Source organism: Aspergillus costaricaensis, assembly GCF_003184835.1.
Source record: "Aspergillus costaricaensis CBS 115574 unplaced genomic scaffold BO79scaffold_4, whole genome shotgun sequence".
Classification (NCBI taxonomy): Eukaryota; Fungi; Ascomycota; class Eurotiomycetes; order Eurotiales; family Aspergillaceae; genus Aspergillus; species Aspergillus costaricensis.
The window spans coordinates 68,062-88,631 of NW_020291804.1; the positions used below are offsets into that span (position 1 = coordinate 68,062).

At 48.4% G+C, this 20,570-nt stretch overlaps 9 protein-coding genes across 9 annotated transcripts; 2 read left to right on the plus strand and 7 right to left on the minus strand.

Moving 5' to 3' along the window:
* Nucleotides 1-23: 23 nt before the first annotated feature.
* On the minus strand, nucleotides 24-1,246 carry BO79DRAFT_138404 (uncharacterized protein; the record flags this gene model as incomplete). Its single annotated transcript, XM_025678158.1, has 2 exons — nucleotides 24-448; nucleotides 610-1,246. 2 exons carry the CDS (start codon nucleotides 1,244-1,246, stop codon nucleotides 24-26), a joined length of 1,062 nt encoding a protein of 353 aa, XP_025543376.1.
* Nucleotides 1,247-1,921: 675 nt separating this feature from the next.
* Nucleotides 1,922-2,716, minus strand: BO79DRAFT_235164 (cyanamide hydratase family HD domain-containing protein; the record flags this gene model as incomplete). Its single annotated transcript, XM_025684453.1, has 2 exons — nucleotides 1,922-2,440; nucleotides 2,494-2,716. The coding sequence occupies 2 exons, from the start codon at nucleotides 2,711-2,713 to the stop codon at nucleotides 1,938-1,940; spliced, it is 723 nt and encodes a 240-aa protein (XP_025543377.1). The 3' UTR covers nucleotides 1,922-1,937.
* A 531-nt stretch (nucleotides 2,717-3,247) lies between these two features.
* BO79DRAFT_53843 (acid protease) lies at nucleotides 3,248-5,015 on the minus strand. Its single transcript, XM_025689393.1, has one exon. The coding sequence runs from the start codon at nucleotides 4,938-4,940 to the stop codon at nucleotides 3,309-3,311; it is 1,632 nt and encodes a 543-aa protein (XP_025543378.1). The 5' UTR covers nucleotides 4,941-5,015; the 3' UTR covers nucleotides 3,248-3,308.
* A 2,061-nt stretch (nucleotides 5,016-7,076) lies between these two features.
* On the plus strand, nucleotides 7,077-7,756 carry BO79DRAFT_224859 (cytochrome P450; the record flags this gene model as incomplete). The annotated part of the gene is made up of 2 exons (XM_025683703.1): nucleotides 7,077-7,251; nucleotides 7,296-7,756. 2 exons carry the CDS (start codon nucleotides 7,077-7,079, stop codon nucleotides 7,754-7,756), a joined length of 636 nt encoding a protein of 211 aa, XP_025543379.1.
* A 133-nt stretch (nucleotides 7,757-7,889) lies between these two features.
* Nucleotides 7,890-9,883, minus strand: BO79DRAFT_274902 (dihydroxy-acid dehydratase). The gene is made up of 3 exons (XM_025687633.1): nucleotides 9,447-9,883; nucleotides 9,189-9,400; nucleotides 7,890-9,139 (listed from the first exon to the last, which is right to left on the minus strand). The coding sequence occupies exons 1-3, from the start codon at nucleotides 9,868-9,870 to the stop codon at nucleotides 7,952-7,954; spliced, it is 1,824 nt and encodes a 607-aa protein (XP_025543380.1). The 5' UTR covers nucleotides 9,871-9,883; the 3' UTR covers nucleotides 7,890-7,951.
* Nucleotides 9,884-10,382: 499 nt separating this feature from the next.
* Nucleotides 10,383-11,939, plus strand: BO79DRAFT_138242 (sugar porter family MFS transporter; the record flags this gene model as incomplete). The annotated part of the gene is made up of 1 exon (XM_025678152.1): nucleotides 10,383-11,939. One exon carries the CDS (start codon nucleotides 10,383-10,385, stop codon nucleotides 11,937-11,939), a length of 1,557 nt encoding a protein of 518 aa, XP_025543381.1.
* A 323-nt stretch (nucleotides 11,940-12,262) lies between these two features.
* Nucleotides 12,263-13,017, minus strand: BO79DRAFT_224862 (SMP-30/gluconolactonase/LRE family protein; the record flags this gene model as incomplete). Its single annotated transcript, XM_025683704.1, has 2 exons — nucleotides 12,263-12,287; nucleotides 12,356-13,017. The coding sequence occupies 2 exons, from the start codon at nucleotides 13,015-13,017 to the stop codon at nucleotides 12,263-12,265; spliced, it is 687 nt and encodes a 228-aa protein (XP_025543382.1).
* Nucleotides 13,018-14,094: 1,077 nt separating this feature from the next.
* Nucleotides 14,095-15,421, minus strand: BO79DRAFT_138799 (uncharacterized protein; the record flags this gene model as incomplete). The annotated part of the gene is made up of 9 exons (XM_025678170.1): nucleotides 14,095-14,136; nucleotides 14,182-14,578; nucleotides 14,632-14,775; nucleotides 14,821-14,858; nucleotides 14,907-14,929; nucleotides 14,987-15,106; nucleotides 15,160-15,178; nucleotides 15,225-15,327; nucleotides 15,381-15,421. 9 exons carry the CDS (start codon nucleotides 15,419-15,421, stop codon nucleotides 14,095-14,097), a joined length of 927 nt encoding a protein of 308 aa, XP_025543383.1.
* Nucleotides 15,422-18,686: 3,265 nt separating this feature from the next.
* On the minus strand, nucleotides 18,687-19,004 carry BO79DRAFT_251053 (uncharacterized protein; the record flags this gene model as incomplete). The annotated part of the gene is made up of 1 exon (XM_025685847.1): nucleotides 18,687-19,004. One exon carries the CDS (start codon nucleotides 19,002-19,004, stop codon nucleotides 18,687-18,689), a length of 318 nt encoding a protein of 105 aa, XP_025543384.1.
* Nucleotides 19,005-20,570: the final 1,566 nt, after the last annotated feature.

The following is a 20,570-nucleotide window of genomic DNA, read 5'->3' on the forward strand; positions in this document are numbered from 1 at the left end:
CTTTCTCACTGCTAAATAGAATTCTACCGATCACCATAAGACCACGGCCGCGATTTATTCAAAACACGCATCTCGTCAATGCGCCATCGATCCCACATCACAAATAACCACGACCGCAAGCTTTGCGCACTGCGAGCAGCAAAAAAGTGTTTCCGCTGGTTCCATTGATTGGCCCATCGCCATATATCTTCAGGCCCACTGTCTGGGTCACGGAACCATGGCCGAGGGATGTACTTTTCTTCGTCCTCGGGATTAAAATCACCGAGATCAGGCGTTTCCTCCCGCCCGAGCAAACGAGTCATATCTTTGATGAAAGAGTGGACACCCATACCATCGACTGGTTCTTCACGTACGACTTGCGCAATTTGTTGTAAGTCTGTGTCCTTCTCCAGCGCGAACCGTCGAATATGAGTAAGGCCGCGAAACAAGTGACACTCTATATATGCCTCTACGTATGATTGAAAGATCCATGAAGGCTTTTGGGGTATAGGCTCCGGCCAGTTGGAACTGAGTTTGGGGTCCGAAAAAACTAGGATTTGTTTTTTCAGAGTCAGTTTCTGATAGGATAGTGTCATCGGAAAAGGTTGGACGCAGAAAGCTGAAACATACCTCGGAGGATGAATTGTTTATATAAGCACTCGGAAACGCAGACTAATTGTTCATTCTCCCATGGTGCAAAATGATCGATATACAGTTTGCCGGTGTCAGATCTCAGTGCATATTTCCAGGACGGGTACAGATTGCAAAATGTTTCGAATCGATACAGACTGCGACTAATCCGGTTTCTCTCCAACTTGGTTGGTGGAACAACCCAGGACAGTATGCCACTCCAGACGGTGTGGTTAGACAATGCTTTTGTCGCTAGTCTGTCGGCAAGGTACTGCACGGTCTCATCAAATTGGTCTATCGAGCGAGCCTGAGAAAGTTTCCATTCCATAGAGTCGACGAAATGGTGTTGGTCGCGGGCAAAGTATGGCGTCAAGAACTTTTCGGCTTGGTCGATGGACCAGTCCTGAATTTTGCTGGATGCGTGAGTTGCTAAGACATCATGCAGCAGATCATCATCGAATTGGCGTAGCACGACTGACCGCACGATAAACTCTTCTGCTCCTTTGAAGGCGTTATACAGGCATGGTCCGGTCATGACGGCGACCTCCAGGGTTTTGATGTCTGGCGCGGCAGCGAGGATCGCTTGAAGGAGCTCGACGGGCAGCTCTTCAAGCGGTCTACCTGAGTCCTGTGCCATGTTGAGTTTCGACGTAGTTTGTGACACTCGTTGTTAGAGTCAGTGAGTGTTAGGAAGGCTGCCTATTGCTTATTGTGGAGTGGAAGGAATGGAGGACAGAACAGTGGGAAGGCAGAGTAACTATATAGTAGTAGTACGATGGTCTCAGCCACCGAAGCTTTCTTTCTGCTTTGTTCCTCATAGCATCCACCGACATTCTTTTTCAAACCAGTGGTAGTCGCCAGCTAATCAGGGCGTGTATCAATGAAGACATTTAATTTCTCATTACTTTGGTCTACAACATAGAAAAATCCCAATATTCCTACGAGAAATGGGTTGCACTACGGCAGGTACAGAACAAGCTCCACCACTTAGGATGCTTTCGAATTCTACAGCTATACACGCATACAATGACAAACCAATTCAAATCTGGGATTATCCGACCCAAACCATGGATAATAGCGGATATGGCCGTCATAAATTCGACAGTACAGCACACAAGGAAGGATGAACGGGCTACTACAAGATTATTCACAACGTCCCTAAAAGGGTCTTCATGTAAATAATCTTCGTCCATAAGTAGAGCAAAGCTTGGAAAAAACCAATATATCCATTGACTATATCCTAATCGCATTTCATATCACAATCACAACTGAACGCAATAAGCCGTGGAACCAACCACCCTCATACCCCCTAAATCAATACTTCCCTTCTACTCCCCAAAAAGCTTATTCCCCCTAACCTTCCCCTCAAACCCGACAATATGCGTTGAATGACACCACGGCTTCTCCCGCACCTCCACGCTCAGCACATCAGCAAACACCCCACACCACCCCTCTCTATTCCAGCGCTCATTTATCTCCCTCCTCGTATCTTCATGAATCAACTCTCCAAAGTTCTTAACCTGCGGATGCTCCCCCACATTATCATAAATCGTAGCCAACTGTATCAGCTGTCCCAAGAACGTGATATTCCCATCGACACCGAGATCCTGATGCCGGATGATAGCTTCTGCTACGGCATCTGCAATGTCACTGGGACAGTCGAAGGAGATTAACATAGAGCGGGCGAAAATGCCGCCATAGAGGTCGAAGGACATGTTCGTTGCGGTGAGGAGGGTAGGAGCGGTGCCGATGTCGTGCAGGAGGCAGGTTAGGGCCCAGGTTGTGGGGGAGAGGGGGTGGGTGGGGAATTGTTGTTTTAGGAGGATCATTCCTTGAATGATGGTTAGTGAGGGGTGGTAAGGGTTGGGATACGGGGAGGGGTACCGTAGTAGTATACGCGCATAGAGTGGTTGATGGTGTCGTGGGGGAGGAGGGATTGGACGGATTCGAGGGTCTTGGCGACGAGGGGATCGGTAGATGGGAACGGGATGTCGGTGACGGGGATGGGGGTGGGTGGGTGGATGAAGGGCTTGTCGGGGAAGATGAGGCCGGCGTTGGCGGGAGTGCTGGTCCAGCCGTTGAGGAAGATGTTGTCGTGGCACATCTTGATGTAAGGGTATAGTGGTTGCTGAGTATAGGATGAGGGTTTTGAGATGAGTGGAAGGTGAATAGGATGATGGGCGATGGGACTGTTGATCGATCTTATATAGATGGACCTTGGTGCTATGTGTTGGGATTTGTAATATAGTGCTGGCAATGTTACATCCCTATCAAACCATGGATGCATCTGGTGTCATACCCAAAAGAGGCAGTCTTTTGGAGTGGGGCCATCTTGATAGAGTTGATGCCAAGCTCGCGCCCGATCGGGTCTAGATCCACGTGTTTTGCTAATCACAATCTCCGAGGATCAAATCCCTACTTACCAATCCATCAGTACATAAGAGGTGAGAAGGAGTGGTGTTCATGAGTAATACACAGAGTCAGCTTACTGCTGGTATGGAAAAATGAGCCACTTTGAATAACTATGTATCCGGATTAAACCTAAAAGTTGCAGTAAATGGTTCTATCAGAGCAAAGCCATCGATTAAACTATAACGTATGCAAGATACATGATGACATAAGGAAATAGGTATTATATTCGCACATATATGGTATCATGTAGTATACTGTAGATATATCTCGACGTAACAAGATCAGAATTAGCCCAGCTCGTATCGCTCTACCACCTGCGAACCCATTATCTCCTGCGGCGGCTTATGCATCTTTGTATCCAACTCCTTGGCCGCTTCACTGTGAGCACCTCCCGGCAACTCTGCAAACCCTCTAAACATTGACCTTCGCTGCTCTCCTGCTGGCTCTTGACTCGCTACGCGACGACGGCGAAGCCAAAATGCGATGGCGATACCCGCTGCGATCAACACCGCTCCACCGACTCCCACACCAACGCCGATCCCAATCTTGGCCCCGGAAGACAGGCCACCCTTGGAGCTACTCGTATTGTCGGTCGTTTTGATGCCCCAGTACTTAGCCCAGCTATCCTCCCAGGTACCGTTAGAGGCAGAAAGCGACGTGTCACTCACTGCGATCCGGGTGATGTCTGCGCTGGCATAATCCGGGCCGGGTGCTTGTGCCAGGAACCACGTGCCAGAGTTGTTCCCGTTGAACCAGTTAACCCCGACGAATGCGGACTGAAGAAACGCTCGACCGAGCACCGGGGTCGACGTAGTGAGAAAGCACGGGAAGTAGGTGACGTTTTGATCAACCAGCGGTTCTTGGAGCGTAAGATTGAGCTGGGAAAAGGGAATCTTGATGGTAATATTCTGATTGTTCACTCCATTCTTGTTGAAGACGAAGGAGAGGTATGCTGCAGAAGACGTGATATTCCAATAATCGCTGCTGCTGGTATCCCAAAAATATAGTCCCAAGCTAGAGTTGAAGGAGATCGGCATGGTGGACGTGATGGCATCGCAAGTCGCCTGGGGAAGGTACATGTAGGGCTTGGTCGGATCGATCTGAACCGTCTTGGCCTGGACGGAGCCACTGCTCTGAAGAAACAATCCACTTTCGTTGGTGAAGCTGAACGGTGAGGAACCCGCAGCAACCCCAAGCCCAATATCCTTCAATTCGAGTTCCAAAAGTCCACTCGAAGACGCTACTCCTTGGGCACTCACGTCTCCGATCACACGGCTCTTATCGTAGCCACCCAAGACCAGAGAACCCGCAATCTCTGGGTCTACTGACCCGATATGCATTCCATACGAGTAGGAAGGGATGTCGTTGGACGAATAAAGCCACCCGGCAATCATGTTGAGAACGGTGGAGTTGGAGACAGTATCCGAGAGGTACGGACCCCCCAGGGCCAGACTGCCAACCGAGACGGGATAGGCAATGCCATTGGGATAAGTCTGATATGTCTGGTAGATGGCTTCGAAGCTCACATTGGGAACGACAAACGACCCTAAGGTGACTTCATCGCCGAGCACAGATTCTTTGCTTCCACCCTCCACAGCCCAGTATGTTGTTTCCCACGAGCTGGGAGTGGTGTAGGCGGTGGTGGAGGTGTTTTGGTTGAATGTGCCTGCTTCAGCGGCGTAGCAGGTGGATGACAGAGTTTTGTTCGTGCAGAGAGTGCTCATCAGGATCGTGCTAGCATAGTTGGCACCGGGGTAAAGATCGACCGTCTGCTTGTTGCTGCCCACGTCGACGGATACGGCCTGCCACGGGCCATCTGGACCGTAGGCCTGCGAGGACCAGCTCATTACATAGGGATTGGATGCAGAAGAGGTCTGCAGAAATACCCCCAATAGGGGGAGAAGTAGCGGTCGCATCATATCATGGATACTTCAGCAGGCATTAAACAGCCTGCGATGGGGAGGGAAGCAAAAGAAGAGAAAAAGGGAGGGAGAAGCTGCGAGACGAAGGATGACTGCTGGCCGAGGGTGAGATTATGAAACGAAAGAATGCGACCGGGGCACATTGCTGCAAGGCGGGCGATGGTGATGGCCTCGCAGGCCTGGAGCGGGTTGAAGGATTGGGATTGGGTGTTGGGACTCCGCTGACATGCAGCTCAGCCATGCCTAATGAGGCATAAGAGATGTTCATCCGATGGGGATCGGCCCCAAGAGATGCTGAGAAGAGCTGAAGGATGCTGTTGTCAGATTTCCAGGTGGTCAGAAAGCGCAACTTTGGGGGTTATTCAGGGGGGATAAACTTCCCCAACTGGATTCTGTCGAAGAACAGGAAACAAGGTCTACTATTGCTTTGTTTTGAGGGTCTGTCTATCATAACAACCCACCTCTACACCATTGATATAACAAGAGATGGTGGGATTTGGAAATCAAATCCGATGGCCGGGAAGGGGGTGGGGGCACCAACGCAATCGGAATGCTGGATGGATAAGCCATGAACCAGTCAGCTCTTTTGGCCCCCAAGTTGGCTCCCCCCAAACTTCAGTGGAGAGGGGCTGATTATCCCCTTTGATTTGTTGTTTGTTGCCATTCATATCTGAGATGACTGATGAGAAGTGGAATGCCTGATTTTCCCACTAGTTATGTGTTTCCCCATGGAAAATTCGACACGTCCAGCGTCCAGCCGGAAGGCACCACGATTTCAATTTATTTCCCTGCGGCCGCCACATGGGACGCCTGACATGATACCTTTCCCTTATCAGGCATAGACCTGAAGCTTGGTGTTAAAGCCAAATTGACGGGATGCAAAAATTGGTTGGCTGACGTTCCCTCGGGGTAAGCGAGCATGTCGGATATTAGCCCTCGGTCCAGACCTATCTAAGTAGTCTAGCAGCCTCTGCATAAACTTCCATAGCTGCACAAGTCACAACAGCTCTGCTGCAGTGCTGCCAGTCATCCTATGTTCGTTCGGTCGCGAAATGCACGGACCTGATCCAATTGCTCCACCATACCGGACATCTCTCCGACGCCGGGTTATTATCGTCTGCTAGTTCTGCTAGTTAAATCAGTTCGACAAGCTAACTGACTAGCTAACTGGTCTTGTCGAATTCCACGAGATCCATCACATGTTCATAGTTCTTGGTTGCTAGTTACCCCGTAGTTACAATCCTACATTTTCCTCTCTCTCTCTCTCTCTCTCTCCCTCCCTCGTTCAACTTCTTCTTGCTTTTTCTTGCTCACAAATATTCATGACAGTCCCTTTCTGCTCTTTCCCTTCAATTCTGTTACAAGTTTTGAATGAAAACCGGAGCTGAGTAGCTTATCTCCCAGGCTTAATTGCTGCGCCGCATAGATGGTCAATGTGATGGTCCTTCAAGCTATAGTATTCCAGCGTATTCCCAGTAAATTTTAATGGATCAAGGTAAGAATGAGACGAAAACCGAGTGAAATAATTAAAGTGGAACCCAGCAGAAAGCCGACTTACGAACTGCAATATACTCTTTTATGGGCAATATTCCACCTCCCCCACACTCCCCGTCCACTCAAAATGCACTACATCCACAATCCTCCTCAAAGTCCGCGGCTCCAAAAGACTTCTCGTGATATCCGCCAACCACGCCGCATGCATTGGCCTCAGTCAATATCATGCCAATCCTCTCACGAATCATCACTAGCATTACCTCCCGCATAGTCCTTGGGCCCAATCAGGGCCGTAATGAAGAGTGGCTCAGGGCCACCGTGGAATACACCAAGAATCTCTTTCTCACGGGCATGGCACTGCGCTTCTTTCCCTCGCTTTCTCAGACCCCTTGTCGCTCCACTGCTGCCGTCCTACCACAATCTATGGCAGAATGTGGCGACCTCTCGTCGCATAGTCGGAGAGATAGTACGTGAACGTAGAGAAATCGAGGCTGCAAAGCCGGCAGGCTACACTAAGCCTGCAGATATTTTGCAATGGATGATGGATGCAGCCACCGGCCAGGAAGCAGAGCCCGAGGACTTAGCCCAGCAGATGTTAATTCTAAGCGTGACATCCATTCCATACCGCAACTTTTAACCATGACTCAAGCTATCTACGATCTCTGTGCACATCCACAATACCTCGAGCCCCTTCGGGCTGAGGTGGTAGATGTGCTACGTGCCGAAGGCGGCTGGGGCAAGTTGACGGTCAACCACTTGCGCAAAATGGACAGTCTATTGAAAGAGTCGCAGCGTTTTAATCCCGTTTTCCTGCGTATGTCACAACCGCCCTTCCTATCCCATGACTAACAATATCAGTCACCTTCAACCGAATTCTCCCCAAATCAATAACCCTCTCCAACGGAATATCCGTTCCAGTCGGCTCCCGCATCGCGGTTCCATCCAACGCCATGTTGAACGATCCCTCTAGAGTGCCAGGCGATGCGCCGACTTCCTTCGACGCCTTCCGGTACTCGCGGCTGCGCGAGCAACCTGAGAATGCCCAACGACACCTCTTCGTCATGACTGACTATAACAATCTGGCATTTGGCTACGGGAAGTTCGCATGTCCTGGCCGATTCTATGCCGCTAATGAAATGAAGATGATGCTGGCGCATATGCTCATTTGCTATGATCTGAGGTTCCCCGATGGGTTTGGCAGGCCTAGGAACTTCACTATTGACTCGGATATGTATCCTGATCCTGCTACGCGGTTGCTTATTAGGAAGCGGTCTGGGGTCGATGAGGGTATGGAGGAGCTTTTGACGTCTGTTGCTTGAATGGCTGTTTGATTTTGTTTGTACTTGTGAGACTGAGATAATTAAGGGCAGAGTGACTAAACTGACTAACTTTTTCGTCTCATGACCCACGGAATTGGGAGATTGAATCATTGCCTCACATGTGAATCTATCTCTTCATTCGGTGACGTACACTATACATAGCTACCTGAGTCGAAGTTTGTCGTCGTACATCATCTACACACTGGCTGGCCCATTTGCAGTCAGGAACCCAAAGTCAGCTCCCAGATGCGCCTGGTTGACCTCCCGCTCATAAAGCCCCCTATATCCCCTTGTATGCTGTCTCTTCGTCCACGCCGACTCCTCCGACTCTGTGAGTGCTTGCTTTCGCTGTTTAATTCTTTCCTGAAGCTCCTCCTCACTAATATCCAGCTGCAGCAACCTAGCCTCTATATCACAGACAATAATATCGCCCGTTTTAATAACACCGAACGGCGACTCTGGCACTGCAGACTCAGGAGAAATATGCAAAATAATTGTCCCCCCAGCCGTGCCAGACATTCTTCCATCCGATATTCTCAACATATCTGACACTCCCTGGGTTGCCAATTTGCGCGGAATCGGAATCATACCCGCTTCAGGCATCCCGGGGTTACCAATCGGTCCGATGCCTCGCAGAACGAGTACAGAATCAGCAGTCACCTCAAGCTCAGGATCATCCAGTCTCTTAGCAAGATCCTGGGGGTTCTCAAACACCACTGCAGGACCTCTATGCCGTAGGAGGCGTTTATCTTTGGAAGCGGATGCCTTGATAACGGCCCCATTGGGGGCTATATTGCCCGCCACAACGACCAATGAAGAAGACAGGCAGAGCGGGTCGGAGAGTGTTCGGATAATTTTACGCGAGTACTCGAAGTCCCGGAACGGCGTTCGGTTTAGTATGTCTCCTAGCGTCTCGCCTGTAATAGTCATCGCGGCTTCACGAAGTAAAGGTCGCAAGCGATGCAGAAGACATAGCATTCCTCCAGCGTTATGGAAGTCGGTCATATAATTGTCTCCGCTGGGCTTCAAGTCCACTAGGAGGGGGGTGGTTCGGCCGATTTCATCAAGTGTGTTGAGGTTGATTGTGCCGATGAGATCAGGGTGTCGGTTAATAATGGCCATCAGGTGAACCATGGCATTTGTTGAGCCACCAATGGCTTGGAGAACAACAGCGGCATTGTAGAATGAGTCGGCTGACAGAATTTGTCGTGGTGTTCTCTTCTCTTTCGCAGCGGCTACTGCGTTAGCACCTGTCTGTTCCGCTATACGCAGCCTTGCAGCTGAAACAGCTGGTGCTGAAGCGCCCTGCAAAGGAGTAAGTCCTAAGGCGGCGGTGATACACGCCATTGTGCTTGCTGTGCCCATGACACCACACGTTCCGATCTATAAACAATGAGCTGTGATTTATGTGGAGAAGGCTGGTTGAGCGAACCGTTGGCGCGAGTTCCTCATTAATGGAGGTAATCTCTTCGACGTCTATAACTCCCGCTCGAAACGAAGCCCAGTTGTTTCTGCAGTCGGTACAGGCTCCAATTCGCTTCCCTCTGTGACTTCCTGACATCATTGGCCCAGTCAACAACGGCAAAATGGGCTTGTTTGCTGAAATTCCTCCCATGATTTGGGCTGGAACAGTCTTATCGCAACCTGGCATTTTCAGCATCACTCGCCGCAAAAGGAATAGGAGAAATACCTCCAATCATAATACAAGCATCGACCGGCTGAGCACGGATCATTTCCTCCGTATCCATGCTCATCAAATTGCGAAGGAACATACTTGTCGGATGCGAAAATCCCTCGTGTAGACTAATGGTTGGGAAGTCGATGGCAATGCCACCGTTAAGATGGATGCCTCGCTTGGCGGCTTCGATCAACTGCGGAGTGTTGCCATGGCAGGGGTTGAATCCAGAGCCGGTGTTAATTATGCCAATTATAGGACGTGATAGCGCATCCTCTGAGTATCCTAATGCTTTGATGAATACCTTCCGCAGGAACAGAGAGAAATGGGCATCCCCGTAAGATGTCAGTCCTTGTCGCAAACCTGTGGTAGAGGTGATTGGTTGCTGGAGGTTGTAATCCTGGTTCTCAGGCTCTGTTGCTTCCATGTTTCCGGTCATGTTTTCTTACAAGATCCTTTGAAACAAGTTCGGATAAGTGTTTTCTCGCATTGACGCTGTTCTGGTGTGGGATTTATAAGGATGACAATGATGGCATTCGGCAAACCATCGTAGCCGAAGTCAGCGGATCAGCTCCGTCGAATGCGGCAGCGACCCGTTCACCTGGGCGGACATCACGCCAGACTGTCTCCATCCCCACATCATAAGATACAGGGGAACTCGAAGCTTTGTGGGGCACTGGGTATCTACGGGGCGCTCTTCTTTAAGTTATTTGTAAATGTTAATCCGGGGTAATGGGGTGTGGGGTGATTCAGAGTTGGCGGATACCATCCGCAGGCGGGGTTGTGCTTCTATATCAACGAGGAGGCAAGCTTATAAGAAGGACATGAGGAAGAGTATTATGTGCTGTTGTGCTCTTGGGATACTCGCGGCATAATTTTAAAGGGGCTATTCATTGGTATATAGTATCGCTCGGTCTTTTAAAGGAAATATATCTTCCAGTCACACCCACGATGTTCTGGCAAACACCAAAATCAATCCAATACGCCCAAATATTCCTTGTCGTTGGCCCAGCCTTCATCCTCTATGGCTATAACCAGGCCGGCCTCTCGGCTCTTCTTGAGCTTCCTGATGTGATACACTACTTTCCCCAGATCGATACCGTTAACACCCATGGGGCAACGGAAGCCCGGAACTCGACAATCGAGGGTCTCATCAATGCGTGTTTACAACTAGGCGCTCTTGTTGGCGCCTTATCCTGCTCCCTTCTCAGTGATGCCGTGGGTCGAAGACGCAGCATCTTTATCGCTGGTGCTTTTGCCGCAGTGGGCCAGATCCTCCAATGTACTGCGTTCTCTCTTGCCCAGTTTACAGTGGGCCGTATCATACTTGGCGTTGGGGTTGGCCAACTGAGTGTCATCGTTCCTGTATGGCAATCTGAGAGCTCCTCAGCTGGTAAAAGAGGCCGTAAGGTCATCACCGCTGGCATCTTCATTTGCGTGGGATTCGTCCTGTCCAGTTGGATCAATCTGGGAACCAGCAAAGCTTCATCCCTACCACTGCAGTGGCGGCTTTCGCTAGCCATTCCTGTCGTCTTCTCTTTGACTATCTGTATTTTTATTTTCACTCTTCCCGAATCCCCGCGCTGGTTAGTTCAGAAATGCCGTTTAGAGGAAGCAACCGATGCCCTAGCGAGGCTGAACGGCAGGTCCACCGATGACGAGAATGTCCGGGCCGAGATATCGCATATCAATAGTTCCCTCGATACGGCTCCTAAGTTGTCCCTCCGAGAACTCATCCGCACAGGAGACCAGAACCGATACCTTTACCGATTTGCCCTATGCATCGCCATCCAAACGCTGCAGCAACTTGTCGGTGGCAATCTGATCTCGATCTACACCACCAAGATCTTCCAAGAGAATCTACATCTCACCGGAGATATCCCGGCAATTGTCGCCGCCAGTTCCCTCACCTTTAAGTTCTTCTGTTCATTCATCTCATTCGCTGCAGTCGATCGTCTCGGACGACGGGTGATTCTCGTGGTGAGCGGAACTGGCATGTCAATTTGCATGATCGCTATGGCTGTTTCAACTAGCTTCCCTGCCTCCGACCATGCTGCATCCATCACTGCAGCAGTGTTCATATTCCTATTCAACTTCTTCTATCCAATTGGCTTTCTGGGTGGCAACTTCCTGTACTGCACGGAAATTGCCCCGGTCCATCTGCGCGCTGCCATGTCCTCCATCTCTACCGCAAACCATTGGCTGTGGAACTTTATCATCACGATGATCACTCCAACTGCACTGGACACTATTGGATGGAGATATTACATTGTTTTTGCTGCAACATGTGCCTGTGTTCCACTGGTTGTTCTTCCTTTTTTCCCTGAGACCATGAACCGTAACCTCGAACTGATCGATGGGGTTTTCAAAGAAGCCCGTACGATCTGGGACATTGTTCCCATGGCTAGACGACTGCCGAAGGGGGATGTTTGGACTTCTGTAAGCTATGAGGATGAAAAGAAAAACGAGTATGAAGTGGCTAGTGCGGAGCAGAAAGAGTTCGCTTGACGCAAGAGTACTACTATCTGGGTCAGCATTCAATATCAACACACCATAGCTACCTCCCACACCAATATCACGAACACAATTCTACCTACTCCAACCCCTTAACCAACCACCCCTTACAATGCCAATCCACCTTCAGAATCTCACCCATCTCACTCTCCACAATATACAACGTATCCAAACTACCACTTTCCCCCACACCCCACGTCAGATTCGTTGTACTCGCCCCTTTCTCACTTTTAATGACTATCTTCATCTCCCCACTCTTATCATGCACAAACACCCTCCCTAAAGTCGAATGCGCCACTAGAATATTCCCCTCACTATCAATCGCCATCCCATCCGGCCCACCTATCCCATAATAACTCGCAAACCTCCCTACCCTCTGCACCGACCCATCCAACATGAACGGCACATACCAGATAGAATTATCTCTCGTCATGGCTACAAACAGCGCCGACTCGTCGCGACTCAACACCAACCCATTCGGCGATGGCCCATTCGATATAATCATCTCTAGCCTTCCACCAACTTCACCATCAACCCCCTCACCATTGTTTTCTTCAAGAATCAACCGAAACACCCGTCCCGTCGCATCATGCAGCCCCGTCATCCCCTGATCGGTGAAATACACCACTCCCTTAGAATCAACCACCAGATCGTTCGGGCCCTTGAGTCTCTCGCCGTGGTAGCGGGAGATAATAGTGCGGAGATTTTTTGTGACGGGGTCGAGCTCCAGAATACCGTTTTTGAAGTCGGCGATTAGGATTTTCTTTGTGATGTGGTGGTAGGCGAGTCCGTTGGGTTCGCCATCGTATTGGAGGAAGAGGGACCATTGCGCGGTGGTGGGATTGAGGGTGAAGATTCGTCCGTAGGGAATGTCGGTTAGAAAGAGGAGGTTTAGGGATTGAATGTAGATAGGACCTTCGAGAAAGGAGTCGAGGGGTCTGCCGCGCTTTTGGTTTATCGTGTGGGATGTGAGGTTTGAGGGAGGTGTTTGGCGGAGGGTTTTTGGGAGGGTGGCCCAGGTTGGGGGCGTTGTTATGGTGGGTGTGGTGAGTTGAGGTGTGGATAGAGTCATGATGGAGTTATTCAAATGGATGATATAGAATATAGTGGTGTTTGTAGTGGTGTGGCTTGGGAATGTTGATGTTCATTTTGTAGGTATAGTATGACTACTATGTTTATCGGTTAATGTGAGGAGCGGAGCGCATCCGTGTTCGGGACGGAGTCGATCCGCTGCTGGGAATAGCACTATCTCGATCTACCTTCTATTCTCCGGAACCTCGGTATTTGTGTCCATAAAAGATACCCACTTTAGCGCTTTTCTTATTTTACTTTCTTTGCTCCATTGCATTTTAGTTTGTTTCAATTTTCCAAGGGTATGCTGCTCCCGTGTGGTAAAATAAGCACGCTGATGGAGGCATTTCGAGATCATTCAACCCTATAACTTGGCAATCCCAATTTAATAGTGTTTCCATTGGGAGTAGCAATCAATATTTCAGGAAAAATTTCTTTTGAATGCCGATGATGTTGCTTGTATATTACTAAATAGAGTTCTCCCGAAGAATAGATAGTAATAGTAACTGCAGATACAGGCCGGGTTGAGCTCTCTTTAGTCTCTCCGATCCCGACTGCATAGCCGATTTTTGGACGCCGAAAGATTAGATAGGAAATTTGGTATAACCTTGTTGTCAGAAATATGACCCGTAATATTCTTCAAGAGATATGAAGGATATCGTTGTAAGAAAGTCATAAGGCTATCTGTAGTGCTGATCTAAGAATACATCAATGCCATGAGCCTTAATCACCTATATGAATGAGAAACCAATTCCTAATTTGATAATAAGAAAACCTTCTCTTTTTAGGTAAGGCGTTCAGTTGAAGAGATTTATCCGTAAGTGCATTAGTGAGGGTTTGTTGTGTCACATGCGCCGGTGGTGGAACTTTACTGTGACACATCACGGGAGATATGCCGAGAATAGTTAGAAGCTATATAGTTCCTGAGACAGCAGATGCCCGACGCGGGATGAGCAAGATTTCTTGGACCAGCTGCATCCTTACATTCTATGAAATAGTGCGATTATCGCGGTTAAGAGACATATACTGCACAACATATTGTCCTGATAATACAGAAATCTCATTGCATTCATTGGCTCTATAACTCATCTAACCCGGTTTCTGTCCATACACGACTTTTCTGCGAAGTGTTAGAAGTATGCCAGTCAGTACGGAGGAAGCTCACCGACATTTGCAAATATCCCTCAATCTTACCCTTTAGTGCCCGACGCGCAGAAGCGCACATTAGCACAGTTTCCGTGAAGTTCTTCCCAAGATGCTTCTCCAGTAGTGTGAAGCTGTACCCTTCCAGCCCTGTCGTCCAGTTTTGTATGATTCTTTCCTTCAGTTTATCGCGGCCCTCAGTGCATAAAGGTATGTCGTAATTACGTTCAGTGATGTTGGTAAATCCATGCCGAGTGAGTTCCGCTCCGAAGTGAAGAGGAAGATCCATCTGGCGACCATCTCTGGCCTGGGCTGTCGCCATCTCCCGGATGTAATTGTGGAATGGGCTATCTTCTCCAGGATTATCCAGCTGCACTCTCATATCACGTATCTCCACCCAACCGCCTGGAGCGCAGCAGCTAATATTATGAGTTAGTCTGGCGGACAAAATCCCTACTGATAGAGCATTTACCTATATGAACCTTGCAGTAGGAGCGACAAAAGCTGGCGATCACCCTGAATCTGATTGATATGAACAAAGTCAATATCTGTGTATTGGGTATGCCAACCTGGTTGGCAGAGGTTGTCGACCCAAAACTCGCAGTTCGGTGGTACCCTATATCATTAGTGAAATGCGCCAAGCCCCACAAGGAAGACATACCATTCATCTTGCATATTTACTAAATCAATGCCGCGAACCTAACTGGTCAGTTTCTCTTCTTCAACGCAGGCCATAGTCAGACTTACAGTCGACGAAGGATATCTTTCTGCTGTATGATATTTTAGTAGTTGGATGGAGAACATTAGAAGGTATGGCTTGGACGTACCACATTCCATAGCCCAGCAGCCAGTGCCGGTGCGGATATCAAGAACGCTTCGCGGACTCTCTATAGGGGCGAGGTATAATCTATCCTCGAAAAGCTCACGCAGCAAAACGTGTTGTTCCTCTATTTCAATTATTAGCTTAGAAAGCTATAGCGTATCAGATAGATACCCATACCTAATCTGTCTTTCTCTATCTTCGACTTATTAGCTCCCGCATTCCAATGCAGGTAAGGGACTCACCTCGTCAATCGGCCACGGATGCTGCTCCAAATGTGTCAAAGAATAGCGCCGACCATGTCTGTACAAATTTGGATGAGGTTCAGTGTCGAAGCTCTCTGTCTCTCTGTCTTTCGGTCAGTGATTGTTGCAAATAGTGATCAAGACATCAATACGTACTCCCGCTCTGATTCATGGTCTAGTGTGTCTGAGTCTGACATATTGTCTCCCATAGTTGTAAATACCCACTTCCTAAGTGACTAAACACCAGAGCAAAGAGAATTTCCCTTGTCCAATCCATGGGTCTAACAGTATTTAAACTTCAAGATAGAATCACAACATTTACTCTGCGCCTGTCACTTGGAAGAAAAAAGTTCAGGCACGAACCGCGGAAGCGCATCCACTTCCGATAAGGTTCGGTGTGTCTCGGGATTTGCATCGGTATTCGAACAACCTTACTCCGGATTATTCCAGCACCTGCAGGAAATAACTGCCTTACAGCAGTCATCCATTCACCCATTATACTATATTCCTTGTGGCGCGGCTAGCGAAGCAAGTGACTGAAGTCCCACAACAGAAAGAGCCGGGGCCTGAGCGGTTGCTATTTCAGTTCGACTGCATATTGTCGCTTCCTTTTCATACCTAGGGCATCTACTTGAGTGACAGGATGTCAATGGAACTTCCACACTTATCCATCACACCAACCCATCACGAGACGACGGAAACTTACATTCGACTGAGCGCTTGAACTCTCTGTAAAGCACAGACTATAGTACAGCTTGATTCGAAACCAGACCGAGTCTACTCAGGCACACCAATGCGCCCTGATCACTAAGATGCAGGGCACAGTATCAAACAAAATAAGGACAAGGCCCGAGTTATCTCCAGTTCACCCGATGACCCATCGGGGATCACCCGCACAGCACATCGGGAACCATCGATCAAGCTTGTTTTGTGCTTCTATCGTGCAGACGCCACCTATCATTGGCGGAACGCGCAACCGGAAGGATCGATATGCAAGGTTAGCTCATCAGTGGGCCTTGGGCGCGATTCTATCCTTGAAGAGGAAAAAGGTAGCCGATAGATAAACTGTGGACAATAGGGCGGTCGATCATTCTAGCCGGGGTCTGCAGGATTTGCCACGCAAGTTGAGGCTATATCATGTGCTTTTATAACGGCTATAGCTGCCAATCATGGGCCTAGATTCAGCCTTCCTTTTCACAGGAGACTTTCGTTCTAGATTTTTCTTCTTTTCGTTGATGAATATTTATGTGTCGGTATTGGGTGAAAATAACCTTATTTTCGTGATTGAAAAAACGAAATGTGAGATCATGCTTTAACGATCGCTGTGACTAGCCAGTAGAGAGTTTCTCCATAAGGGCAAGGATACTGACACTATCTTTAGTCGGAAAAGCTATTGAGACATGTTAGGTCTCTGGATTTGTATAGAACACAACGCCCTTATTTACTTCTCATCCTGCGCCCTGGAAAAAATAGTGCTGGGGCTGAAGCTCTACTAGTTCTAGCCCACTCTGAGGCGGGATCTAGGCTTTCCCGGGCCTTAGAGGATAAGCCTCCCTTGATGCTTGATTTGAAGTAATCCACCTGGTATAGTCAACGAGTTCAGGCAAGTGGGTGTGTTCTAGTTGGCGTAAAGGTATATTAGGGCTGCGTAAGGACGGCGGGGCTGTGATGCAGGGTTCAGAAGAGCATGATAGCCGAGCCAGGCGACCACCCGCATAAGCGCTGGGGTTAGTGAGGCTGTGGCTCAACTTACTACACGAAACTGGACGAAGAGCAACTTTAATGAAGCTAATCAGCTTGTTACTTAGTATGACGTTTTGTTGGAATTACGGTTACGGCTCGTTTATGAATTTTGCTCGCACGGGACATCCCATCACAATTATATTTCCAATTATAGCCTCAATTAAATAGTATGGACAAACTATAAATCTATAGTCACCTTCGCTGATGTCTCCACATTCGGGCTGGACAGGATGAAAACGTCAATAATCAACACAATGCTTCGCTATATCTCTGACTTTTTCAATGCCAAGGAGCCGCAATCCCGCTTGCTATAGACCAGGATTGCCAGGTTCGCTATGTCGAGGTCAGTATTCTATCCCGATTGTATTATCCAACGAACATTATTCCAGGACACCGGCATCGCTGGGTGCTTTGATTGGTGTGCTCTTTATGCTGGAAACTGAGTCATAGATCAGGAAAGCACGTCATATCCTGCTTCGCCTGTGAATAAATTCTGATCGAGCAGATGTCAAGATTCCCCCATTGCCAGTCAGGACTTACTTGCAGATTGCCTTGGTGGAACCAGCCTAGTCTTCCCCCTTTGACAGATGCCAGATATCTTTATTATGAGAAATGAACAAATACGTGGGCGTAGTCCCCCTATCTTTTTTACAGATAATAATTTCCTCGCTGTGGAGATTCTCAAATTCACGCAGACGAAGGGATGGCAATGGCATGTGCAACGAAATGGCAATTTGACCTCAATCCGTAGATTTCTCGTCGATATAGCGACCTGCCTCTTTCTTTTGGGAATTGGTAGGTTTGTTCTATGTTAAACACAGCCTGATATATCAAGCGAGATTGTCGCTGTCAGTGACTGTATCAAAGCCACCCGGCTCTCAACTTTCTCCGTCGGAGTTTGTTAACGCGTTTTACTTTCCGCTAGACGATTGTAGGTAATGAGGACACCGATATCTAATACCAGGCCACAAGGGCGAGTCCGACGAACGTTTACAGCCCTTGCAACGACAGTCGCCAGGGATAGGGTTTCCACTATAATATAAGTGCGCGCATTCGTGCAAGTAGTCGGCTTACCCTTCGCAGAGGTGGCGCTGCTTCGAGTACCAGAAACATTCCCACATAGCATCGGTATTGCATATTAGAGTTTCACAACCCCACAATATGTGACATAAGCCTGACAGGAGCAATCTGGCGATGGTGGTGGGTAGCGCCGCTGGCGCGAGAAAGGTGAGCCATCAATTCTGACGATGTTTGTAATCCCTTGTCGCCTCGTTAGCTCAAATAGATGAGTTCGAATTCGCGATCTCTGCAGATATCTCATCCTGTGGTGGGCTGTCATCCTTGGCTAACTCTTAACATCCTGATCTTTGAAATGAATTCCATATGTCTCCCATCGTGATAGAACTGAGTAATGGTCAGCACTATCGTGCTTCTCACAGCCAGATAAAATAAAACATACTCTATTTTCTCAAGCAGAGGTGAAATGGAACTTCGCTGGTCCTTAAGTTCGTCAATGCGCAGCCAACAATGGGCAAAAGAACGGACGCTATCTCAAACTCTTTGTCTGTAAATGAAAGACTGAGAGCTCTTGGAACCCTATCTTAGCTATCATAGTTGTAAAAGAGTCTTTTGGCTTCGGTCAGTAATCTTTGGAAGTTCCCAATGGGACGCAACAATGCCTTTCGCAATGATATGCTTCGACAATCCCTCCAGGATCGTTTACATCCGATAGCCACATTGCCACACCAAGAGGGTGTATTGATGGATGGCATGTGCGCCCTCATCTGCCTCGCCCAAAATCTCTCGGAATAGCTTGGAAATGCTCACCCTTTCTTCCTCGTCCGCCTGGATGTCTTGCAGCGCATATTCATGCACAACGGAAAATTTCTGGCCGTGGCGGTGATGTCGGCTAAATGCCTGGTTCTTGTCTGCACTTATGGCCTGCGCCTCCATAATAATCGTGTGCGCGGCTCGGTGCAGCGTGATACCTTGGCCGCAGGTCTTGGTTGTATTGATGCATACGCCCGGGGCACGCATACCGACGTCCGGCTTCCATGATCTCGGTGATTCTATGATGCCCAAGATAATTTTTGAGCGTTCTGATTAATGTATGTTATGTCCGACCAGTTAGCCATTATCTATGTTTGTGAAGGCGATAAAAGACTGTATGTTTGCTGTGAATATCCGAGGTCTTTGAACATTTATGCTTTCCGCATATCATGCTCTTCATGCGAACATTTTGTTTCGCTGATGAATCTCATAAGAGTCGCAGTTGTAAGTGACCGACTAAATCGTCCACTGCTCGGAGTATCTAGGTCTCCTAGACCGATTCCTATTCAGTTCAGGCTCGCTGTCCGTTGCTGTAGTTCCTCCACAAGTAGGTAGCATGTTTCTGTCATTGGGCTATAGATTGCGCTCTCTTTTGTTTCAAGGAAATGTCTCGGCTATATCAATCGATAATCGAGGCGATTTCGGTGGCTACTCCCTGAATACCTGTGGATGTCTAGTCGGTTAGCGCTATTTCATCATGGTGTCAGTAGGTCCATTCCGTTTCATGGGTGTCTTTGCGTGCGGAAAACTGACGACGCATAATTCTCCGGACTGTGTGCAAGAAATGGTTCAGTCTGGTCTCTCACTTGTTTGCTCCTCGCGCAACGTTACATCCCTTTCATAGCAACAGACGCGCTTCTATAAGGCAGAGACTGTGTGTCTAGATACAGTCAGTTCACAAACCTGCTGCATTGAACAACAGCACGAAAGACGAAGATCCCTTGGTCTCTGCGGTATGTTCCGCCCTTCCATAACAATACTTCGACCATGTGAACAAAGACCATATTCAACGCAGTGGTTGATATATGGTTTGTGGATCCAATGCACGCTAGGCCTTGTATGCACGAATCATCCTCGTAAGGGGGGTTAAAGAAGCTATCAAGTCGAGAGACTTTCTCACAGCTGACAATGGACTAACCATTGAGTTTTAGATCAAAGTACCAGCAAATTCCCACAGCAACCGTAGTTCCCAAACCTAACATGGTTTCATCGTAAGTCCGCCGAGACTATGTCCATTTCATACTCGTGAGGCATAGACCATCGCAGGTGCCTTAAGAGGTCGGTTGTCCCACTTGGGTTTCTCACCCATTCTGCGCATCAGATGACGAATTTAGACCTTGTAAAAGCTCGTCTAAGTCAACAGATCAGTCCAGGTCCATTCATATGAGAGACTAGAAGACAGTCCAACTTTTCGAGGAGCTCGCCATCAGGTTTGTGCAGGATTTGGCTTCTCGCGCACTTGGCATAACACGGATCCACAGGATATTATGGCAGAAGCTTCAAAATAATAACGCAGTTTAGACACACAGATCGATTCCAGAGATATGCTATCGATCCCGCAGTACTGGGATTTCTTTCTCAAGTGTAGCTAACAAGACGGCGGCTGTGAAAATATGTCCATATTTGTATTTCTTGCAGTAACTGTATACCAAGCCAATGTTAGTATCGTTCTATAGCTGTAAGCTATAACAATAGATAGATACGAACTGGTGTAGGGGACATATCATTATGGTTCTTCCAAAAGCACATGTACCCACCCATTCGCCCCCGAGC

Bases quoted from the DNA above. Each gene is read 5' to 3' on its own strand.
- BO79DRAFT_53843 (XM_025689393.1), bottom strand. From the start codon at position 4,940: ATGATGCGACCGCTACTTCTCCCCCTATTGGGGGTATTTCTGCAGACC.
- BO79DRAFT_274902 (XM_025687633.1), bottom strand. From the start codon at position 9,870: ATGACCGGAAACATGGAAGCAACAGAGCCTGAGAACCAGGATTACAAC. The intron at 9,401-9,446 runs GTATTTCTCCTA...TGAAAATGCCAG, and splicing joins TGCTTGTATTATGATTGGAG to GTTGCGATAAGACTGTTCCA. The intron at 9,140-9,188 runs GTTCGCTCAACC...CATTGTTTATAG, and splicing joins ATGAGGAACTCGCGCCAACG to ATCGGAACGTGTGGTGTCAT.